This window comes from Sinocyclocheilus grahami, unplaced genomic scaffold (genome assembly GCF_001515645.1).
Source record: "Sinocyclocheilus grahami isolate Dianchi unplaced genomic scaffold, SAMN03320097.WGS_v1.1 scaffold700.1, whole genome shotgun sequence".
NCBI classification, from domain to species: Eukaryota; Metazoa; Chordata; class Actinopteri; order Cypriniformes; family Cyprinidae; genus Sinocyclocheilus; species Sinocyclocheilus grahami.
This window is the reverse complement of record NW_015505879.1, coordinates 312,583-335,047: the sequence shown is the minus strand read 5'-3', so window position 1 is coordinate 335,047 and position 22,465 is coordinate 312,583. Positions and strand designations below refer to the sequence as shown.

The window sequence follows — 22,465 nt, the reverse complement described above, 5'->3', positions numbered from 1 at the left end:
TATTCATATTATTTAACCACAAACAATCCTAAATCATTCTGCTCTACAACATCAGTTTTGGTATATAGCAATTGTGACCCTGGAGCACAAAACCAGTCTTAGGTCGCTGGGGTATATTTGTAGCAATAGCCAAAAATACATTGTATGGGTCAAAATTATAGATTTTTCTTTTATGCCAAAAATCATTAGGATATTAAGTAAAGAAAAAAAATCATGGTCCATGAAGATATTTAGTAAATTTCCTACTGTAAATATATTAAAACTTAATTTTTTATTAGTAATATGCACTGCTAAGAACTTAATTTGGACAACTTTAAAGGCGATTTTCTCAATATTTTGATTTTTTTTGCACCCTCAGATTCCAGATTTTCAAATAGTTGTATCTCAGCCAAATATGGTCCTATCCTAACAAACCATACATCAATGGAAAGCTTATTTATTCAGCTTTGAGTTGATGTATATATCTCAATTTCGAAAAATTGACCCTTATGACTGGTTTTGTGGTCCAGGGTCATAATTAAGCTTTTCAGGGGGAAGTGAGTTATATTTTTTACAGTAAGTAACCATGGTAATATATATATATATATTTTTTACACTTGTTATATATGTAACCTAACTGCCTCTTCTCATCTGTTAACTTTTCATGTATTCTTAATGCAAAATGAACAGTGGAATGCACTGGAAAAGTAACGATGGGTAAGAAAAGCACAGGACTTAAAAGCGAAGTTTAAATCATTAAAATAATTTCGGATGACCAAGTTTCCTCTGCTTATAGCCACTGCGGTAAAGTTGGTTTCATATTCTCGCTCACATTCGGACTTTGTTTTCCAATATCTTTCCAACAGTGGATGCAAAAATGTTAACCTAAGATAATTAATATTATTGACATGTTTGCCAAACAGCTACAACTAATTTAATCAAGAAACATATACTATTAATGATCTGCTCTCATATTTTCGCCCAATCTCCTCTGAATATCTTTCTCTGTGGGCTGGAAAAGTAAGGGAGTGTCTAAAAAGGGTTTGTAAGAAGAGGAGGCGGAAACAACTTGAGGCAGTTTAAAATGTGTCTGATTTCCTTGATTGATTTATTGTATATTGTAATGCGTGAAAATAGTAAACTTTGTACTTCATTGATTTATATATACATAAAAAACTCATTTAAAACAAGTTTGAAAACTTTTTGAACATAGTAGAGTTTCACCTTTTAATTTCAATATAATTTTAATGGTTATAAATATTGGCCTTAACTTTAAACTTATCAAACACACTTCAAAAAACTCACTACACCTCATAGTATGAGTATGGTCATGTCTACTGAGTTCTGTTGACTTTGTAATGCTACAGCATGTATAGCTCAGTACATTTTATATGGTGGTACGGGTTGTTTTAAAAGTTTCCTTTTTAGCCTTACTGAATATACCACAGTTAAATGTTAAACCTCAAATGAGCATTGCAATTGGCAAAAACATTTTTTTTTCAAGATGACTTGTTCTGTGTTTGTATCACATCACTGTCCAGACGTGTGGAGCTGAAGGTACGCGGTTTTGCTGTGCGTCAGTGTATTGCAATAACTGTGTTTTCATTTCCTTTTAGTGAATAAATATTATATTAAGTTTGTGCCTGGATTGTAACTTAGATGATCTCCTAGATGCTCCCACCTGCACCTTGAAGTTTCAATATATTTTACTGGTTGCACAAATTAACCCCAAATCACTTAAGCACATATTATTAAGCACCATCCAAAAGACACACTACAGCTTATGGTTTGGGGACTGTCACTTTTACTGAGCTCTGCAGGGTTTGATATATTTTAACATACAGAGCTCTAGTCTAGCATACAAAGATTCAAAACATGCTGTAATTTCTTACTTACAGCCTTCTGAGCATACTAGTTTCACTTCAAATGAGTATGGAGATGAGAAACCTGTTTAAATAAAGACACACCCGGCCCATTTAATTTGGCTGCTGTCCCCACCCGTGGTGCTGAACACACAGAGTTCTACTCTGCACCATTCTGCAGTTAGGTTTCAAAACTTTTGACTGGAGTTAATTAAAAATGCAAGACGTTTATGCATGATTCAGAGAACGTAACATTTCCTGTTTTCCCTTACTGTACGTACAGTACACAAATTGTAAAGGGGTCATATGATGTTGCTAAAAAGAACATTATTTTGTGTATTTGGTGTAATGAAATGTGTTTATGCGGTTTAAGGTTCAAAAAACACATAATTTTCCACATACTGTACATTATTGTTTCTCCTCTATGCCCCGCCTTTCTGAAACGCGTCGATTTTTACAAAGCTCATCGGTCTGAAAAGCAAGGTGTGCTGTGATTGGCCAGCTATCCAGTGCGTTATTATTGGCCGAATACCTCAAATGTGTGACGGAAATGTTACGCCTCTACCATACTGTGATGATGCCCTGTCCGGCCGGAGCGATGATTCAAAAACATGAAAACCCATTATAAACGAGGCTTTCGTTGCATCCAGTGGGGACATAATTATGGATTATAATGACTTATACTGTCTTTTTACGCGTTGCGTTGCATCGCGCCGCGTAAACCACGCCTTCTTTCTTTGCATGAACATTTGGGGGGAGTTATGCAAATCTTCCCACATCGTGACGTAGACATGTGGGGGCGTGTTAGAACGAGCCGTTTTAGGTAGGCGTGGCTGACTCTTAACTTTTATAAAGAATATCTTTTTGGGTTTGAGACTTTAGTCTTTGAAACTTTACAGATCTTCTTTATGCACCAAGAGCTTGTAACACTCCAAAGAGAACGCGTCGATTTTTACAAAGCTCATCGGTCTGAAAAGCAAGGTGTGCTGTGATTGGCCAGCTATACCTCAAGTGTGTGACGGAAATGTTACGCCTCTACCATACTGTGATGATGCCCTGTCCGGCCGGAGCGATGATTCAAAAACATGAAAACCCATTATAAACGAGGCTTTCGTTGCATCCAGTGGGGACATAATTATGGATTATAATGACTTATACTGTCTTTTTACGCGTTGCGTTGCATCGCGCCACGTAAACCACGCCTTCTTTCTTTGCGTGAACATTTGGGGGGAGTTATGCAAATATTCCCACATCGTGACGTAGACATGTGGGGGCGTGTTAGAACGAGCCGTTTTAGGTAGGCGTGGCTGACTCTTAACTTTTATAAAGAATATCTTTTTGGGTTTGAGACTTTAGTCTTTGAAACTTTACAGATCTTCTTTATGCACCAAGAGCTTGTAACACTCCAAAGAGACAGGAAAAATTGTAATTGTATCATATAACCCCTTTAATAAATACATTACTGTATGTCACCAGAGGGTTTTTCCCACATTCCAAAAGCTGTAGTAGGTTCCTGGTGACCAGACTGACTTACTACAGGCAAGATTTTGTCAACACCTCCCTTACTGTACGTACAGTGCTCACATAGTTTAATAAATTCAGTACTGTATTTCACCAAAGGGTTTTTCCCACATTCCAAAGACTGTAGTAGGTTTCTAGTGACCAGACTGACTTACTACAGGCAAGAGTTTGTCAATACCTCCCTTACTGTACGTATAGTGCTCAAATAGTGTAATAAATTCAGTACTGTATTTCACCAAAGCATTTTTCCCACGTTCCAAAGGCTGTAGTAGGTTCCTGGTGACCAGACTGACTTACTATTAGATACTACTACTAGATTTTTCCAGTACCTCCCTTAATAAAATTAGAGTATATGATAATTTTTGAAAATCAATATGAAATATTATGATAAAATCTCAGCTTTAGTAAGTCAGTCTGTCCACAAAGCCCATACTACAACATTTGGAACGTGAAAAACACTTTTGGGTTTTTAGAGTCATTGCTTTTCAAAAATATTTGTAAACTGTACTTTTCTAAAGGGAGATATTAGCAAAAATTCACCTGTAGTAAGTCAGCGTGGCCAGAAGGAACATACTACAACCACTCGAAACCTTTGGTAAAATACAGTACTACTTTTCATAACTAATTTTTGTACTGTATGTATGGAAAGGAAGGTATTTGCAAAATCTTGCCTGTAGTAAGTCAATCTGGTCACTAGGAACCTACTACTACTTTGGTGAAAGTCAGTGATGATTTGGGGTGCCATGACGTCTGCTGGTGTTGGTCCATTGTGTTTTATCAAGTCCAAAGTCAATGCAGCCATCTACCAGGAGATTTTGGAGCACTTTATGCTTCCATCTGCTGACAAGCTTTATATGGAGATACTGATTTCCTTTTCCAGCAGGACTTAGCACCAGCCCACAGTACCAAAACTACTTCCAAGTGGTTTGCTGACCATGATATTACTGTGCTTGATTGGCCAGCCAACATGCCTGACCTGAACCCCATATTGAATCTGGGATATTTTCAAGAGAAAGATGAGAAACAGTCGATCCAACAATACAGACGAGCTGAAGGCTCAATAGTGCCTCAGCAGTGCCACAGGCTGATCGCTTCCATGCCACACCTCACTGATGCTGTATTTTGTCCTAAAGGAGCCCTGACCAAGTATTGAGTACATAAATGAACATACTTTAAAGAACTTGAACTTTTCAGTTTTGCAAATCCCTTTTTTATTGATCTTAGGAAATATTGTAATATTTGGGATACTGGATTTTTGACTTTCATGAGCTGTAAGCTGTAATGAAATGTTTTACTTTACATGTAATGAATTAAGGAGATATAAAAGTGTCACTTTATGAAATAAAACTTTTTCACGATATTCTATTTTTTTTAAATGCACCTGTATATTTACTCAATAAAATTGTGTGAACAGATTACAAGCAATATTATTAATTAAATTCAACATATAAGAATTAATGAAATTAGATGCTTACAAATTAACCATTCAAAATGAGTAAAATAGCACACAAAAATTAAGTAAAATTTTGAACCCCATATTGAATCTGGGATATTTTCAAGAGAAAGATGAGAAACAGTCGATCCAACAATACAGACGAGCTGAAGGCTCAATAGTGCCTCAGCAGTGCCACAGGCTGATTGCTTCCATGCCACACCTCACTGATGCTGTATTTTGTCCTAAAGGAGCCCTGACCAAGTATTGAGTACATAAATGAACATACTTTAAAGAACTTGAACTTTTCAGTTTTGCAAATCCCTTTTTTATTGATCTTAGGAAATATTGTAATATTTGGGATACTGGATTTTTGACTTTCATGAGCTGTAAGCTGTAATGAAATGTTTTACTTTACATGTAATGAATGAAGGAGATATAAAAGTGTCACTTTATGAAATAAAACTTTTTCACGATATTCTATTTTTTTTAAATGCACCTGTATATTTACTCAATAAAATGGTGTGAACAGATTACAAGCAATATTATTAATTAAATTCAACATATAAGAATTAATGAAATTAGATGCTTACAAATTAACCATTCAAAATGAGTAAAATAGCACACAAAAATTAAGTAAAATTTAAACAAAAATATTGATTTAATTGGACAAAAAAACAAACAAACCAACAAACAAACAAGCAAAAACACTCTGCTAATGAATAATGTTATGCATGCTAGGCCAGTATTGGCAATCAAGAAACACCCTGCAAAAACATACTATGCCATCACCTTTTTCATAAATTCACATTTTTGTTTTTTACATTGAGATAATACAGGCATCATGTTCAAAAGAGTGTGTTTTCAGGCCCCCAAAACAGAGTTATTGAAGACATCTGATGTTAACAAACAGAATCACTGAAGGAGAAAATCTAAATTTTTTAGGTTACCATTACAGTGGTCAGTGTTTGCTTTAGTTGGGCTCTTAACCCTTGACTTTTTAACCTTAGATATTGTTTGGCTGCTGTAATTGAGTTATAACAGCTAGTCAAGCCAAGAGAAAAATTGATTGGGTGTTAGTTATGTTTTTACATAATCATTATTTTACCTGATTTACTGAACTTATTTAGAGCCTAGTCTCTGAGTTAGATTTGCATTTATTACAACAGCCTTTTGATTCTCCTGTGTAAGACTTGCAATTTTCAGTGTAATTCAAAGGGTTTCTTAAAATTTGTTCTGATCAAAAAATGGAGTGGAAAAAACACTCTTTTAGGCACACAGTGATATCAAGAACCAGTGTATGAATCTCAACAATGGTGACAAACAGCATATGCCGATAAAGAGATCAACTCTGAGCAACACAGAACAAGCTACTAAAAAATCACATAAAAATAAAAGAAAATAGTAAGAATAAAATGAATTAGACAATTCAGCTCATAATTTATTCATGCCACAATGTATGGGAGCCAGGGATGAGTTTTGTCTGGTGGCACCCAGAATGCGCTGCAACATGCGTTTTGATGATTACCGTTTTTGAGGTTCTCACGCTGATTCTTGATGTCTGTGTGCCTAAAAGGAAGGCGTTTTTCTTTTTCTTAAATCTCTTTGATTATGCTGAAAGTTCCATACCTTATACCGTGTAATGAAATTATTATTATAAAGCAAGAAACCGTGGTTTACAGTGAATTTATAACAGCTAAGGGCGTTGTTAGGCACAACACGAAGCGGATTATTCCATATGTAGTACGGTTTCACAAAATAAAACAGAGCAAATGAAGTGCAATGATGTTAATAAAAACATTATTCTTCCGCCAAACAATGTAGTTTGTGCTTCGAACTTGGCTCAACCAATCAGAATCAAGGACCGGAACTATCCGTTTTATAATTATTATTTTAAAAGGCTCTATGGACTGTTACAGAACACTGTGGAATATGTTTATTTTAACCTGAAGAACAACTCTACAGTGGGCAATTTGCTTTAAATGGGCAATTAAAACTCCCAATGTGTTACATTGGTTTTCATCATTGACACATTACATGGTTCAATATCTCTGAAATAAACAGACTAATTCTTCCGGGACAAACTGTAAAATGTTTAGCTAAATTGAAAGAACATACTACAACTCTTTATTGTACGACTTATTGCTTTATATGGTCAATTTATGCTCTCAACGTGTTGCATTGGTCTCTCTAACTGCCATAGTGGAGGATGGTTTGCTACAATTTGATTGGATGTCAATGGACTAACTCAAATGTCCAATGCTATTAGATTAAGAGGCAACTACCAGACATCCTGCTTGGCCAAAAAATGTGATCCCAGCACCCAGGAGAGGGCATTTTCATTGGTCCAAAAGATTAACCTTTTCACCCAAAAGCCCCCTTTACTTTCATTCTAAGGCCTAGGCTAAGATGGCCATAAATCCCTTTGACCTACAGATGCGAAAAATAAATAAATAATTCAAACTGAGCAATGTAGCATAGTGTCCTTTCAGTGTTTAATAAGGAAAACAATATAGTGTTTAATAAAGAAAAATATTAATATGGAATAAGGAAAAATAGTGAAAAATAGTGTTTATTACAGAAAAATATTACTTTTTACCTAAACATAGCATTGGAAATTTGCTGTGAAAATGAAAAACTCATACATTAATTTAGCTAAACATTTTACAGTTTGTCCAGGAAGAGTTAATTATTAATAATAATAATTCGCTTTTCTGGGCACTCAAAGCGTCATTGACCATATAAAGCATACACTTATAAAGCATAAGCATACACGTAATTGACCATATAAAGCACATAATTGCACATTAAAGACTTGTAGTATATTCTTTAGGGTCAAATAAATATTTTGCAACTTGTTTTGGAGCGGTGACCCTGCTTTGGAAAGTTATTGAACTGGATGGTGTGTCATTGAAGAAACCAATGCAACACATTATGAAGTAGTAGAAATTGACCACCTAATGAAAATTACTGCACAATAAAGAGTTGTAGTATGTTTATTAGGGTCAAGTTAAGATTTTCCAGTGTGTTCAGGAACACTCCATTAAGCCTTTTAAAAGCTATTTAACTTAATCATGCGTCATTGAAGAAACCACAGTAATTAACACAGTACACTCTAAAAAATGCTGGGTTAAATACAACCCAGTGCTGGGTAAAATAAGGACAAACCCAGCAAGTTGGGTTACTACCCAGATTACAATAGCAAAATGATGCACAATAAGGTGCAAAATTGTTCTGTACAGTTTCAGTGGGATACAAAAAAGTCAATTCTGCAAGAGCAGGTCTGCCTACACAGCCTCTTGTTGTTAATGATAACAGTTGACAAACTCGGATGTGGCAGGTTCATTTTCTTACCCTGTTGAGCAACAGACCTTCGTTTATTCTTATCTCGTGTTTATTTGTGTCAATCTACATGGATTTTTTTGGTTTGTTATTTAAAGTTTTATCTTGGCGCTTGTTTAAATGTCGGGAAACAGAGTGGCTTCTCTGTCTCTTTCACACAGAAAGCTCAAAATGGAAGAATGGAGGGGGTGGGGGATGTACAAAGGTTTCTGAATGGAAACCAAATTGAGTTTACTGGGTTAATACTTTACTTTTAAAGAGGGACTTGCTTTGGGACACTTCCACTGTACTCAGCTACTCATTTGCAATGCAAATATGGGCTTCTGTGGGGAACCAGACATGAAACATCTATTTTGCTTGCTTATTGTTCAAAAGTTTGGAATCGGTAAGATTTTTATAAATGTTTTTGAAAAAGACTCTTGTGCTCACCAAGAGTGCCTTTATTTGATATAACAACAATGCAAGAAATATTGTGAAATATTATTACAATTTATAATAACTGTTTTATATAAGTAACATTTCTTATTTTTATCAGTGTCTGAAGTTTTGATGCTTAATATTTTTTTGGAAAACTGTGACTTTTTTAAACAATTCTTTGATACATAAAAAACAGCATTTATTGAATATAATTTTTTTGTTACAATGTAAAAGTCTTTACTTTAACTTTTGATCAATTAATGCATCCTTGATGAAAAAAAGTAATTGCACGGATCCCAAACTTTTGAAGCTCAGTGTAAATCACTAATAAAATTTATATAAAAATCATCTGACAACAAAATGGATAGTGAGATGAACTGACCATCACATTTTAACATTCCACTCCACTCACAGAGTTTTACTTGTAGTTCCCACACACTTTCTTGGCTACTTTACTTTTCCTCTCCACCTAATCTTTCTACTCTTTTATACATGACTAGTGCATTTTATACTGTGTGTACTCTTACTTGCTGATTATGACAACATGTCATGCACCTTGTCATGGTGTTTCAGATATTCATATAGTGACATTAATTTATGTATTCAAACCACTTCCCCAGAAGAATTTTCAGTTTTTTTTATCAGATCTGGGCCAGTGTTATTGCAGTATTATATACTATTATGGTATTTAATAATATTTTAAATTACATGTTACGATCTCATTTTTGCAGTGGACCTCTTTGAGATCCGGGAAGTACGAGCAGGAAAAAACTCCAAAGACTTTGATCGATTCAAGGACAGCAAGGATAAATTTATAGACCCCAACTCATGCTTTACTATATTCTATGGCTCTCAGTTTGTTCTCAACACTCTCAGTCTGGCGGGTATGTATGTCGTCTTATGCATTTGACATGTTCTAACTAAAAAATATAATAATAAGTGTAATTAAATCACTTTATTGTCATTCCACCATATGCCTACATGTAATATGCTATATGCACAATGTACAGAATAACCAATATATACAATTTTGTAGGCACAGCTAGCATGACATTCATTATGAGATATATATATAAAATGTGTGTGATGTGCATGATAGATAATTATACTGCAGCATCTGACTGTGGTGAGGATGATAATAGACTATTCGAGGAGGTACTTCCTCTCTTTCAATATATTCCTCTCTTTCCTGTGTTGATGTATAGTTTATTCTTTGGATGGTTAAGAAATGACTGTCAAAGGAAGAAAATTATGGGTTCTGAAGAGGAAAAACTAGCTGCATTGTTTTTAGTGCTGAAAGCATTTGCTGTATGTTCCACAGCTGATTCAGTGGAGGATGCAGAAAAATGGCTGGCAGGACTGGAGTTACTCAGGCAGGAGACACTGGTGGCTTACACACCAGATATTGTAGAGAGGTACACACACACACACACACACACACAGAGATACAGAGAGTGTACCTTGTGTATTCATGAACTGTAGCACAAATCATGTGTTTGTTTCATCTGTGTTTTTCCCTCTACTGTAGTTGGCTGAGGAAGCAGATGTACTCGGTTGATCAAACAAGGAAAAACAGGTTCTCCTCTTTCTGTTTCACCTTCTTCTTGACCAGTCTCATTTTAGTTTCTGTCTCACCTCATTACTGCTCCTTTTCTGTCTCTCACAGCATCACCCTGAAAGAGCTCAAGTCTCTGTTGCCACAGATGAACTTTAAAGTACCAGGTGGACGTTTTTTGAAGGACAGAATTTTGGTATGAATGATACATTGTATACACATTATCTTGACGGAAGTGTATGCTTTGCATCATATGGAAAACTTTATGGCAGCTGAATGGGAACATTTCCTCTCCTAAAGTTTTTCAGATGATCATCTGTTTGTTTATCCATAAGTTTTTACATTTTTTCTTGTTTTAAGACATGTATAGCTAATGGCTTTGCTCTAAAAGTGTCAACGTTATAATTTCAGGTGGTGGGAGCAAAGAAAGAAGTTCTGGATTTTGAGCAATTTCACAAATTCTACAATCTTTTGATGTTTGACAACCAAAAGATGGTAAGTATGCAGTTTAAAAAGTTTGGGATTGGTACGATTTAAAAAAAGTAAAAAGTACAGTAAAACAGTACAGTCATATTGTGAAATATTATTGCAATTTAAAATGGCTGTTTTCTATTCTCATATATTTTAAAATGTAATTTATTCCTGTGATGGCAAAGCTGAATTTTCAGCAGTCATTACTCCAGTCTTCAGGGTCACATGATCCTCCACAAATCATTCTAATGCTGATTTGGAGCTCAATTAACAATTCTTGTGATTAGCCATTTTTTTCTTAAGTTAAGTTTTAACAGAAAGTTATAGAAAGTACAGGATTTTAAAAAGTAAAAGTCTTTACTTTTCTAGTACCATCTTTAGAGTATGTTGTTTGTTGTTTTGTTAGATTCTAGATGAGTTTAAAAAGGAGTCGTGTGCTTTCATCATGGGGTAAGAAACTGTCAAAACATTGTTTTGATTGAAGCAGTTCTTTAAATGTGCCATGAGGTCATTCTTATTGAGTGTTTTGTATGTTTTTTTCTGCAGTAACAGCGATCAGCCTATTCAACTCTGCGATTTTCAAAGATTCCTTTTATTTCATCAGAGAGTAAGACTTTTTGCTCATCCATTCATCCAATCATATATATATATATATATATACTGTCTATACCAGCCAAATATATCAATTTCATTCAAATACTATTTCAAACGCTTAGTTTAAAACAAATACTGTGAATTTATTTTGTAGGAGTCTTGGGCCAACAATACAAATCAAGTCCGAGAGCTGATGACCATTTTCATCGATGACACCATGAGGAAGACCAACGATCCAGCCTTTACTGTTGAAGAGGTATGGGTTATAGAGATGTGTTTACTTTATGTAAACTTCAGGTGACGTGTTTTTAGAGCTTTCTTTCTGTCTTTCTAGTTCCTTAGTTTTCTCTTCTCCAAAGAGAACTCGATCTGGGATGAGAAGTTCTCAGAGATTTGCCCACTGGACATGAACAATCCTCTGTCTCACTACTGGATCAACTCTTCTCACAACACGTCAGTGCTGCAGTTCTTAATGCTCATGACACACATACAGCAGCTCCTCCTCTTCATGATCAACTTCCTGTGTTACTTCATGTGTTTTGCTTTTTTTCTCCACAGATATTTGACTGGAGATCAGCTCCGCAGTGAGTCCTCAACAGAAGCTTACGTGCGCTGCCTGAGGCTGGGCTGCCGCTGTGTTGAGTGTCAGTGAACCATACCCTCATTTCTTAATAAATATTCTTTAATATTCTGTTGATCTAATGCAAGTCCTTTTCGGCTTCATTTTATGCATAGATAATGCATTGATAAAATTGTTCTGAAATCGGTGTGAGTCAGTCTGATGACCTTAATGTTTCTTTTTTGCAATGCAGTGGACTGCTGGAATGGTCCCGATGAACCTATTATATACCACGGCTGGACTAGAACCTCCAAGATAAAGTTTAAGGATGTGGTGAAGGCCATCAATGATCATGCTTTTGCAACATCCGAGTTAGTCATCAACAACTCACACATTTATTTGTGATGTTTTGTCAAATTCATTTCACCTAACATTTAGGCTAAATGAATTTGACAAACACTTTTTAAGAACATACCAGGGTCCCATCCGTCTCAAAATTTAAATAAATAAGCAAATATATTTTGCATAAAGAAAATTAAACCTATTTTCAGGAACACTAATATATATATATATATATATATATATATATATTTGCATTGTGACATTATTTGTATTATTATTTTGCATTATTACTGCTTCATAGGAGTGTGAATCGGCACTGGTTTCACGATTCAATTATATTACGATTATGTCAACAATTCAATTCGATATCACGATGCATCACAATTATATAAAATTTATTTTGTGCATTTTTATTAAATTACATAAGTAGGCTACTTTTTAAAATAATTATTTTAATTAATTAATTATTAATACTATATTAATTAATTAAGATATTAATTAATATATAATTGATTAATTATTGTTAAGAATTTAAATTAAATATAGCTTTTAAAACGTACAAGCAAATATAAAGTAATAAAGGGGGGAAATACAATTACAAGGCATAAACAAAAAGCACTTTCATTATCTGGGAGCGCTTTACGTATCCGAAAGTTTACAGATAGGCTAATCATAGTAATGGGTTTTTCTTTTTCTTTTCTTTTTTTTGCCATTTGATTGGCAGTTTTAATAGGCTGCATTCACACTAATGCACAGATCTATTTCGACATATCAGATGTTTTGTCCTGTTCTGAAAACATAACTGATTGTTTACATCAATTTCGTATCATAAAAGTAGATGCAAGTGCATTTAACTGCAGCCGCAAGCTTCAGGACAAGCACAAAGCGCACGTGAAAGTCACACGTGCCATGTGTGGGAAAAAGCTAAGCTCAGATTTTAAAATAGAGAGTGCATTTTTAATAATCGCGTGACAAGCTCCTCTAGTTGCATCGATGCAGAATCGTCCACGTCCGCATCGTGATGCAATGATTAATTTCGACACCCCTACTGCCGCTTGAATAAATAATAATAAACAATGATATGTTATTTTAAATGTCAAGTGTTTTATAGTATGGGTAATATTTGTTTTACTTCCTTTAAATAATGCAAATTTTTTTTTTTTTTTTTACAGGTTTAATAAATAATTTAATGAGAATACCATTAAGAATATGTTGCACACAGTGTATCTGGAAATGTGCGGTATTCTTGAAGTATGTTTATGAACATGTCACTGTTGGCAGGTATCCTGTGGTGCTGTCCATAGAAGAACACTGTGACGTCAAGCAGCAAAAAATGATGGCTCAGGTGTTCAAAGATGTTTTCCAAGACAAGCTCCTGACCGAGCCGCTGGAACCAGAAGCAGAACAATTGCCATCACCAGCCCAACTGAAGGGCAAGATCATCATCAAGGTAGAGAAGCTTCATTGGAAAATCCTGCAATGTCTTTGATTTTACAATACAATCCAAAGCCATGCAATCTCGCTTTTTCATACAGCACAAGAAACTGAATATTGATGAGACCTTTAGCAAAAAGGACCTACGGAAAGGAGATAAGCAGGGAGAGCTCTTCATCTGGGACCCAATTGATGAGGTGCCAAAGTCCAGTGAACACTATCGCAGGCTTGTGTGATTGTTTGATCTTATTCCAGTTGCCTTGATTATGATTGCAATTTCTCTATGACTCTGTCCGTGTACAGAGATGGAACAAGCACTACTGTGTGATCGAGAATAAGACATTGTATTTTGCTGAGGAGAATGAACTACTACTAGAGGAGGATGTTGGAAAGGTGAATTACTGAGGCTCCATTTTAGAATGAGATTCACTTAAAAAAATCTCATAATTTAAAAGTATTCACTGTGTAATTCACCTCTCCTCAGTCACCTCAGGGTGGTACAGAGCTTCATCAGTCAGAGGCCTGGTTTCACGGGCGGATGTCAGAGGGCAGACAGACAGCCGAGAGACTGCTGCAGGAATATTGTGCAGATTCAGGTGGAGTTGACGGGACATTTCTGGTGCGGGAGAGCGACACCTTCGTCAATGATTGCACCCTCTCGTTCTGGTAATGTAGGCCTGCTCTACTATTTAGAGAGAGAGGAGGGATGGTTTTTTGTATCATGTTTTATTTTATTTATCGTCTTTAATTTATTCTTTTAAAATGGAAGAAATAGGGAAAAAGCTGAATATGCAGTTTATATGGGTCAGTCTTGCTATGCAGTATATTTCATGTCCTGTCACAATCTGGCAGTTGTTAAAGATTGAAATCAAAATCATATTAGTAACATTTCTTATTAAAGTAATTAGTACTGTTAATTAGTAACATGTAGCACAATTTCTCTATAATAGTGAGCATGGGGTAAATTATTTATATATATATATATATATATATATATATATATATATATATATTCCGTCCTATCTGATTAAAATAAATATGGAAATCAGTATGATAATATAAACGTTTTAAAGATAAATGAAATTTGGATATGGATATGCTAATTTAAGTCATATATTACAGTAATTTCCACTGTATTAATTTGACTTCTTTAATTTGGGCATGTCTCTGTGGTAATAAGGTAATCAGAAAATGGCATAATACTGGGTGGGGAACAAAACAGTATAAACATCATTACAGTTTAGCATTACATTTGAGTTTTGAATTTATATGATCATTCTTTTTTTAATCGGTATAATATCAAAATTTCAAAGGTGGATGAAAAATATCACAATTAACTTGTAAGCTAACTGTGTTTTTAATATAATTTATGCCAATTTAAATAATTTGACAGTAATTTCTACAATATTGATTTTGCTACTTTAGTTTGAGCGTTTCCTGTTTGTGTAAAGTTTTTTTTTTGTATAATGACATCATCCACCAGTAAGTGATTCTCAATTCCTCATTGACAGAAATGGCTAACCTCAGCTCTTTATGTAAATCCTCTTATGTCCAGGTTAGTTTTCTTTCGAGATATAAAGTCGCAATTACAAGAAAAAAAAGTCAGAATTGCGTGCTATAAACTTGCAATTGCGAGTTATAATGTCAGAATTGTGATTTTATATCTCGGAATTCTGACTTTATAACAGTTGTGTGATATAAAGTCGCATATCACAATTCTGACTATAACTCGCAGTTGCGAGTTTATATCACGCAATTCTGAGAAAAAAAGTCAGAATTGTGGGATGTAAACTTGCAATTGCGAGATAAAAAGTCTAGATTTGTGAGATGAAAAGTCGCAATTACCTTTTAAAAAATGTTTATTCAGTGGCAGAAACGGGCTTCCATATTTACATGACTAGAGTATATTTCTGAAAGAAATACCATTTAATAGAAATCCTTTCATTATAATAAAAGCATATTATTTTTTATAAGTTTCAGAAAGTGCTGCTTAACAAGAATGATCCATATGGTTCATGTTAATAACTTTTCTTCTTTCGTCACAAATGCACAGAAATGCACATTTTGCTAAATTAAATTCCCTGTGTGGTCCTTACAGGCGGAGCGGACGAGTTCAACATTGTCGAATCCGTTCCTGCTTGGAAGGAGGCCACACTGTCTATTTCCTCACAGACAACCTGCACTTCCCCAGTGTGTACACGCTTGTCCAGTATTACAGAGAAAGCCCTCTCCGCTGTCAGGATTTCAACCTGCGCCTCACTGATTTTGTGCCTCGACCAGACCAGCACCTGCAAGAAGGGTAAGTCGATACTTGACACACACAAACAAAAACTACACATGGTGTTTACCACATCCCAGCCAGCAGAGCTGTAGAAGACCAAGTGGACAGCTACTTTTAACGCTCACGAGTAACTGTAGACACACCGTACATGTGAAACTGTGGTTTTCTCGTCTTTAGGTGGTTTTACAGTAACTTGAGTCGGGGTGAGGCAGAGGACTATCTCATGAGGATCCCTCGAGATGGAGCCTTCCTCATCAGACAGAGAGAAAATTCAGACTCTTATGCCATCACCTTCAGGTGCTACTCTTTGTTTTTCTTCTCCTCATTACACTGACAAAAATCTGGAGTAGAAACAGTTTTCGCTCAGAAATTGCTAGTATATTTCACAATCAGTTAAAAGGAAATGGCAAGTAACACATTGAATTGAATGTGAAATTGTTTTTTAAAAATATAACCTATAGTAATAAACTCAAATATTTAAGTTTTTCATCTGCATCATATTTTGAATCATGTGGTTTGCTGAGGAGAGATGTGCTATTACTAATATTATTATTATTATTAGTGATTAAACCTATGGTTTCATCTGGTAGATGATAAAACAGACAAAAAAAATCCTATAGAACTGGTCTGATGTGGATCAAGGGATGATTCATGAACCATTTATTATCTGGATAAAGATAAAAAAAATCTCACATTTCATCTAATCATCAACATTTGTGAGATTTATTTTAACTGAACAGTTGTAAGATATATATATATATACTGTATGTATGTGTGTGTATATATTAGTGCTGTCAAACGATTAATCGCATCCAAAATAAAAGTTTTTTTTTTTTACATAATATATACGTGTGTACTGTGTATATTTATTATTTATATATAAATACGCACACATACAGTATATATTTTGAAAATATTTACATATATTTACATGTATATATTTATATTCATATAATTTATATGATATATAAATATATTTCATATATAAACATAACATATTTTTATATATACATAATAAATATAAACAGTACACACACATACAGTATATTATGTCAACAAAAACTTTTATTTTGGATGCGATTACTCGCAATTAATCGTTTGACAGCACTAATATATATATATATACATACCTTTGCTAAGGCCACAGTTTGCATGTTACACTTGCATGCTTTCATCTCTAGTAGCTCTGTTGGTCTCTTCTCCTTTTTACAATCAAAGTTCAGGCCAAAAGTTCTGATTTAGCAGAAGTGTAATATGCACTTAAGTGTCATTGTATGGTATAAATGTTTAGTAAGAATTTTTTTTATTTTTAATTAGAATTTTTGCTATGCTAATGTTTTTGCCCTCTTCCTGTGGCTAGTATTACATGTTTATGCATCCTCCCACCACAAAGCACATTTTTCCTGCTGTCACAGCCTGAAAAAGAGCGACTAACCTAAATTCACTTTACTCCCCTAATTTTGAAAAGTGACTTATATGCACAAAGACAACATGTATTTGATTTAAAAAAAAAAAAACTATAAAACAGTAATATTGTGAAATATTTATACATTTTAAAGTAACTGTTTTCTATTTTAATATATATATATTTTTAACATTACTTATTTCTGTGATGGAAAAGCTGAAATCTTAGCAGCTATTACTCCAGTCTTCAGTGTCACAGTGTCTTCAGAAATCTTAAATCAGAAATTCAGAAATTTTGATATCCTGATTTGGTGCTCAAGAAGCATCTTTTATCATATGAATGTTGAAAACAGTTGTGCTCCTTAATATTTCTGTGGAAACTGTTTTTGTAACATTATAAATGTCTTTACTGTCACTTAACCACTGATATAGAATACTTAATGTTCACCGAGCAGACAAATTATTTAAAATTTATAGATTTTGCTTGGTTAATGTTTAATGTGCAGGGAGAAAAGTCAAAAAAATGTTTTATGTCTTTCTTTTCAGATAACCATACCTGCTTCACTTTATGATTCTAAACAGTACGTGGAGGCCAATGAGATAGAGCCGTCTCTGGTAAGCACTTTGAAGTGCAAACACAGCTCTTGCGAGTTAGCATGCGCAAGAGGTCATCTCCTGTGGGCTGGAGAGGAAGTGGTGGCGCTGGCTATCTCTTTCTCTCACATAGGAAACTGATCAACTCAAAAGAGGAAATGCAGCTTGGCTAAAAGAGCAATGTCAGGTTTTAGTTTGTATGCCATATGTGCTTCATGTTTCTAGCTCGAACGTAATTCACAAATTCCCTTTAATGAAAATGTATTTTAGTGAACTGCTGAAGGCTTGTGTGGGTTGCCTCAATACTGTTGCAGATTTGTAGCAAGATTAAATTCATTTTGCTGTGTTGCAGCCCCATAGCACAGTGATGGCCCTCTATGACTACAGGGCCATGCGGCCGGATGAACTCACCTTTTACAAGGGCGTTTTGATCCATAATGTGACCAAGGAGGCAAACGGATGGTGAGATTATTTGCAAATTTTGTAGATAATAAGCAATAAATTCACTGTTTAGCCTTGTAAAAAAAGCTGTGGCAGTGCCATGGTACAGTGAGAGTATCAGATGATTATACTATGCTAATTTGGTAAATACCATGGTACTGGAAGATTACCATATAAATTTACCTCAGTATTTACATACAGTAGCACTCCAAGGTACACTACTGTTCAGGAGGTGGGGGTCAGGAAGTCTTTTTTCTTTTTAGAGTATTTTGTTAATTTTTTTGATCAGAAAAATACAGTAAAAACAGGAATATTGTGAGATATTATTACAATTTGAAATAACTATTTTCCATTTGAATATATTTTAAAATGTAATTTATTCCTGTGATGCAAAGCTGAATTTTCAGCAGCCATTACTCCAATCTTCAGTGTCACATGATCCCCCAGAAATCATTCTAATATGACGATTTACTGCTCAAGAAACATTTATTATCAATGTTGAGAACAGTTGTGCTGCTTAATACATTTTTCAAGTTTCTTATATATAATTTATATGAATTAAAGTTAAAAAGAACATGATTTATTTGAAATAGACTTTAAAAATGTCTTTACTGTCACTTTTGATCAGTTTAATGTGTTGTTGCTGAATAAAAGTAGTAACAAAAAATATCACTGACCCTAGATTTCTGAATGAAAGTGTATGTCAAAGAATACTATAATTTTACCATGGCTCATGTCCATAAAACATAGCTGTAATCATGGTATTATCATGGTAGGTTGTCCATGTTGACTTTTCTGTTAATGTAGCTTTGTGGAATATAGTTGTTTTAACATATGTTTATCAGAAAAGATTGTCTTACTCATGTCATTTCACTCTTTTTTTAAATACCTGACACTATCGGGTATTTAAAAAAACACAGGGTGATTTTAATTGCTTAAATTGGATGTTAACCCACATTTAATATTCCCAATCCCAACAGGTGGAAAGGAGACTATGGTGGAAAACTGCAGCACTATTTCCCTTCGAATTATGTTGAAGAAGTTGCCAATGCATCTGAGGCAGGTTGCCAGGTAAAGAATATTACAAATTTGCATATTTGACATCACAGAGAAGTAATTTAGTGCTAGTAAGTACATTATTTTGCATGCCTATTTGCGTAAATACATAGAGAATATCTATATTCAAAACATAGAATGTCTTTAAGATTAGATGTTCTCTTTCAGGGCGATGAGGAAAATCCATTGGGTGACTTATGTAAAGGAATAGTGGACATCTCGAAGTGTACTGTCGGTAAGATTATTTATCTTCTGAGTCACCTGGGCACCTGTACATTACATGTTTTTGTAATGGTTTTTTGCACTCTTTTCGTCATTTCCAGTTCGTTCAGCCAAACACAGCAGGCCTGTGGTGGTGACGCTGCAGGATAAGGAGAATAAAGACATGCCGTTTGATTTGGCCACTGAGACCACCGAGGAGCTGTACGAGTGGTATCAGGTGGCTTGGGACATCACACAGAGAGAAGAAAACCGAGAGTTTGAGGTCTGTCTCACACACTTAGACTCACACGCTCTGTTTACTGGTCCTGAATAGGGCAAACTGGGGCTAGTTGTCACACAGGGAAGTTCTCACAAGGTTTCGAGTCACTCGTCATGTAAATATAGTTGAAGTTGTTTAGTTGTCAAGTTTAAATGCTAGGCATAGCCCTAGAAGCACATTTAACCATTGACATTTTAAGTATACAGTCAAGTATTTCAAGTATAATTTTGGGCTGGTGTTTATAAATGTTTACAATAAATTTCTATTGCAGAAACAAAAGCAAAGGGAGGTTGAGAGCAGGGACGAGGTGGCCAGCGAGATGTCTGAACAGGTCGTTTACTGCCAGCCTCGCAGCAAAGACAAGGACCGCTTTGGTATGGCTCATTAAATATGAATGTATACATATTTACATATACACTACCATTCAAAAAAGAAATGAATACTTTTATTCACCAAGGATGCATTAAACTGATCAAAAGTGACTGTAAAAACATTTAAAATGTTGTTTTTCAAATAAATACTGTTCTTTTGAACTTTCTTTTCATCAAAGATTCCTGAAAAAACACAGCTTGCACAAAAAAATTAAGCAGCACAACTGTTTTCAACATTGTTGAACAACAATAATAAGAAATTAGTTTCTTGACCAAATCAGCACATCATTAATGATTTCTGAAGGATCGCGTCACACTGAAGACTGGATTAATGATACTGAAAAATTCAGCTTTGCTATCATAGGAATAAATTACATTTTTAAATATATTAAAATATTAAATTATATTTAAAATGTATAAAAAATAAAATAGAGGTTCGCTCCTTCGTAGAAAATAAGATTCCCTCCAGAAACAAGTCGACTCAATTTATGTTGTATAACCGCAAGGCGCTCAGCCGCGTCTACCCTAAGGGCCAGCGGGTGGATTCCTCCAACTATGATCCGTATCCTTTGTGGATGTGCGGCTGCCACATGGTGGCACTCAACTTCCAAACCGCTGGTGAGTATGAAGTTAAACATCTCATGGACAAAGCTATCCATTAACATTCCCACTTATCTCAGTGGTGCTTGTTTAGCTAACTTATGACTGCACTGGAAGTATATGACATGTAACAGGCCATAATAAACGTAACATTAAATTCATTTAGTCAAAATAAACAGCTACTTATGAATTTCTTTCAATGCTTTTTGGCAACATAATGGTGTGATTATACCATCTACCAGCAGGGGAAAATTGCCAACCTTTGACTCAAAATAGTAAACAAGGAAGTGAGGAGATATACTCAAAGTCAATGTTTTATAGAAATACAATTATTATACATTTATACAAGTTTGTAAAAAGGGGTAGAGTATTAGGAGGCAAGAAACATAAAAAATGTAATGTTAATGTAAAAAGAAAATAAGACATTATTTAAAGACAAATATGTAATAAAGGAAATAACATGGGTTTAAACTGTGAGTGTAAGGAAAAGAAAACATTACAGAGAAAAATGATCAATAAATAAATAGCATAGCATTTATTCCATATGTCTAATAACTAGTGCTGTGAAACGATTAATCGCGATTAATCACATCCAAAATAAAAGTTTTTGTTTACATAATATATATGTGTGTACTGTGTATATTTATTATGTATATGTAAATACACACATATACAGTATATATTTTGAAAATATTTACATATAAATATATTTAGAATATAAACAACACATTTCTCTTAAATATATATGTGCATGTGTGTATTTATATATACATGATAAATATACACAGTACACACACATATATTACATAAACAAAAACTTTTATTTTGGATGCGATTAATCGTTTTGTGTTTGCGTTTCTCCTCAGATAAGTACATGCAGCTGAACAGCGCCCTCTTCAGTCTGAATGGAGGCACAGGATATGTACTGCAGCCTGAGTTGATGCGCAGCGATTCGTATGACCCTCATCAGGAGAAGAAGAATATCAGATTTACTATCACCATTAGGGTAAAACTTTATTCATTCAACTTTGAGCTTTATTCAAACAGAACATTTATTTAGGTTGAGTTTGAGAGCTTTTTTTAATTAATTGAAAAGATTGTTGATGGTTTTTCTGATACTCAGGTGATAGGAGCAAGACATCTTCCCAAACCAGGACGAAGCATTGCCAGTCCCTTTGTGGAGATCGAACTGTGTGGCCAAACAGAGGACAACAAATTCAAGACTATCGTTTGCCGTAAGACGCAGTAATTTTTTTTAGCATAACTGAGATACTATTACGTTTTCATTTTAATTTTAGTTAACATTTTTTAAGTTTTTATCATTTATATCAGTTTTTGTTTTAAATATGTCTATGTAGTTTGTATGAAATTTTTGTTTAGTTTTAGATATTTTATTAGGTTAAACACACTGAAAATAAGAAATGCTAAAAAATTAAGTAGCTGAAATAAAGTATGTTTTATTATATTTTATTTCAGTTTACATTTACTGTATCTCAAGTAATGTTTAAAAAAAACACCCTGTTAAGAAGTGGGAAAAGTAAAGAGAAAAAAAGACATCTGGGCTATATTCATGCTCCGATGATACAATCTTAATTTATCTTCATTTCAGTCAGAATTTAACCACATAAACGTAAAAATTAGACAAGAAATAAAAAACAAAATATTTTAACATGTACACACACACATATATATATATATATATACACAGTGGTGTGAAAAAGTGTTGGAC

At 34.4% G+C, this 22,465-nt stretch overlaps 1 protein-coding gene across 1 annotated transcript in view; it reads left to right on the top strand.

Moving 5' to 3' along the window:
- The first annotated feature begins 692 nt into the window (after positions 1–692).
- The window catches only part of LOC107559804 (1-phosphatidylinositol 4,5-bisphosphate phosphodiesterase gamma-2), a 25,547-nt gene continuing 3,774 nt past the window's right edge, over positions 693–22,465 (top strand). The window contains exons 1-27 of the mRNA XM_016243772.1: positions 693–696; positions 9,285–9,437; positions 9,875–9,968; positions 10,082–10,129; positions 10,220–10,304; positions 10,520–10,603; positions 10,986–11,029; positions 11,126–11,186; positions 11,328–11,429; positions 11,508–11,626; positions 11,732–11,817; positions 11,986–12,103; positions 13,356–13,524; positions 13,610–13,705; positions 13,812–13,901; positions 13,993–14,174; positions 15,607–15,807; positions 15,967–16,122; positions 17,700–17,808; positions 18,140–18,249; positions 19,209–19,299; positions 19,453–19,519; positions 19,608–19,768; positions 20,037–20,139; positions 20,569–20,754; positions 21,603–21,742; positions 21,860–21,971. Coding sequence (XP_016099258.1) covers positions 693–696; positions 9,285–9,437; positions 9,875–9,968; positions 10,082–10,129; positions 10,220–10,304; positions 10,520–10,603; positions 10,986–11,029; positions 11,126–11,186; positions 11,328–11,429; positions 11,508–11,626; positions 11,732–11,817; positions 11,986–12,103; positions 13,356–13,524; positions 13,610–13,705; positions 13,812–13,901; positions 13,993–14,174; positions 15,607–15,807; positions 15,967–16,122; positions 17,700–17,808; positions 18,140–18,249; positions 19,209–19,299; positions 19,453–19,519; positions 19,608–19,768; positions 20,037–20,139; positions 20,569–20,754; positions 21,603–21,742; positions 21,860–21,971 — 2,971 coding nt within the window. The remainder of the gene's footprint in view (positions 697–9,284; positions 9,438–9,874; positions 9,969–10,081; positions 10,130–10,219; positions 10,305–10,519; positions 10,604–10,985; positions 11,030–11,125; positions 11,187–11,327; positions 11,430–11,507; positions 11,627–11,731; positions 11,818–11,985; positions 12,104–13,355; positions 13,525–13,609; positions 13,706–13,811; positions 13,902–13,992; positions 14,175–15,606; positions 15,808–15,966; positions 16,123–17,699; positions 17,809–18,139; positions 18,250–19,208; positions 19,300–19,452; positions 19,520–19,607; positions 19,769–20,036; positions 20,140–20,568; positions 20,755–21,602; positions 21,743–21,859; positions 21,972–22,465) is intronic.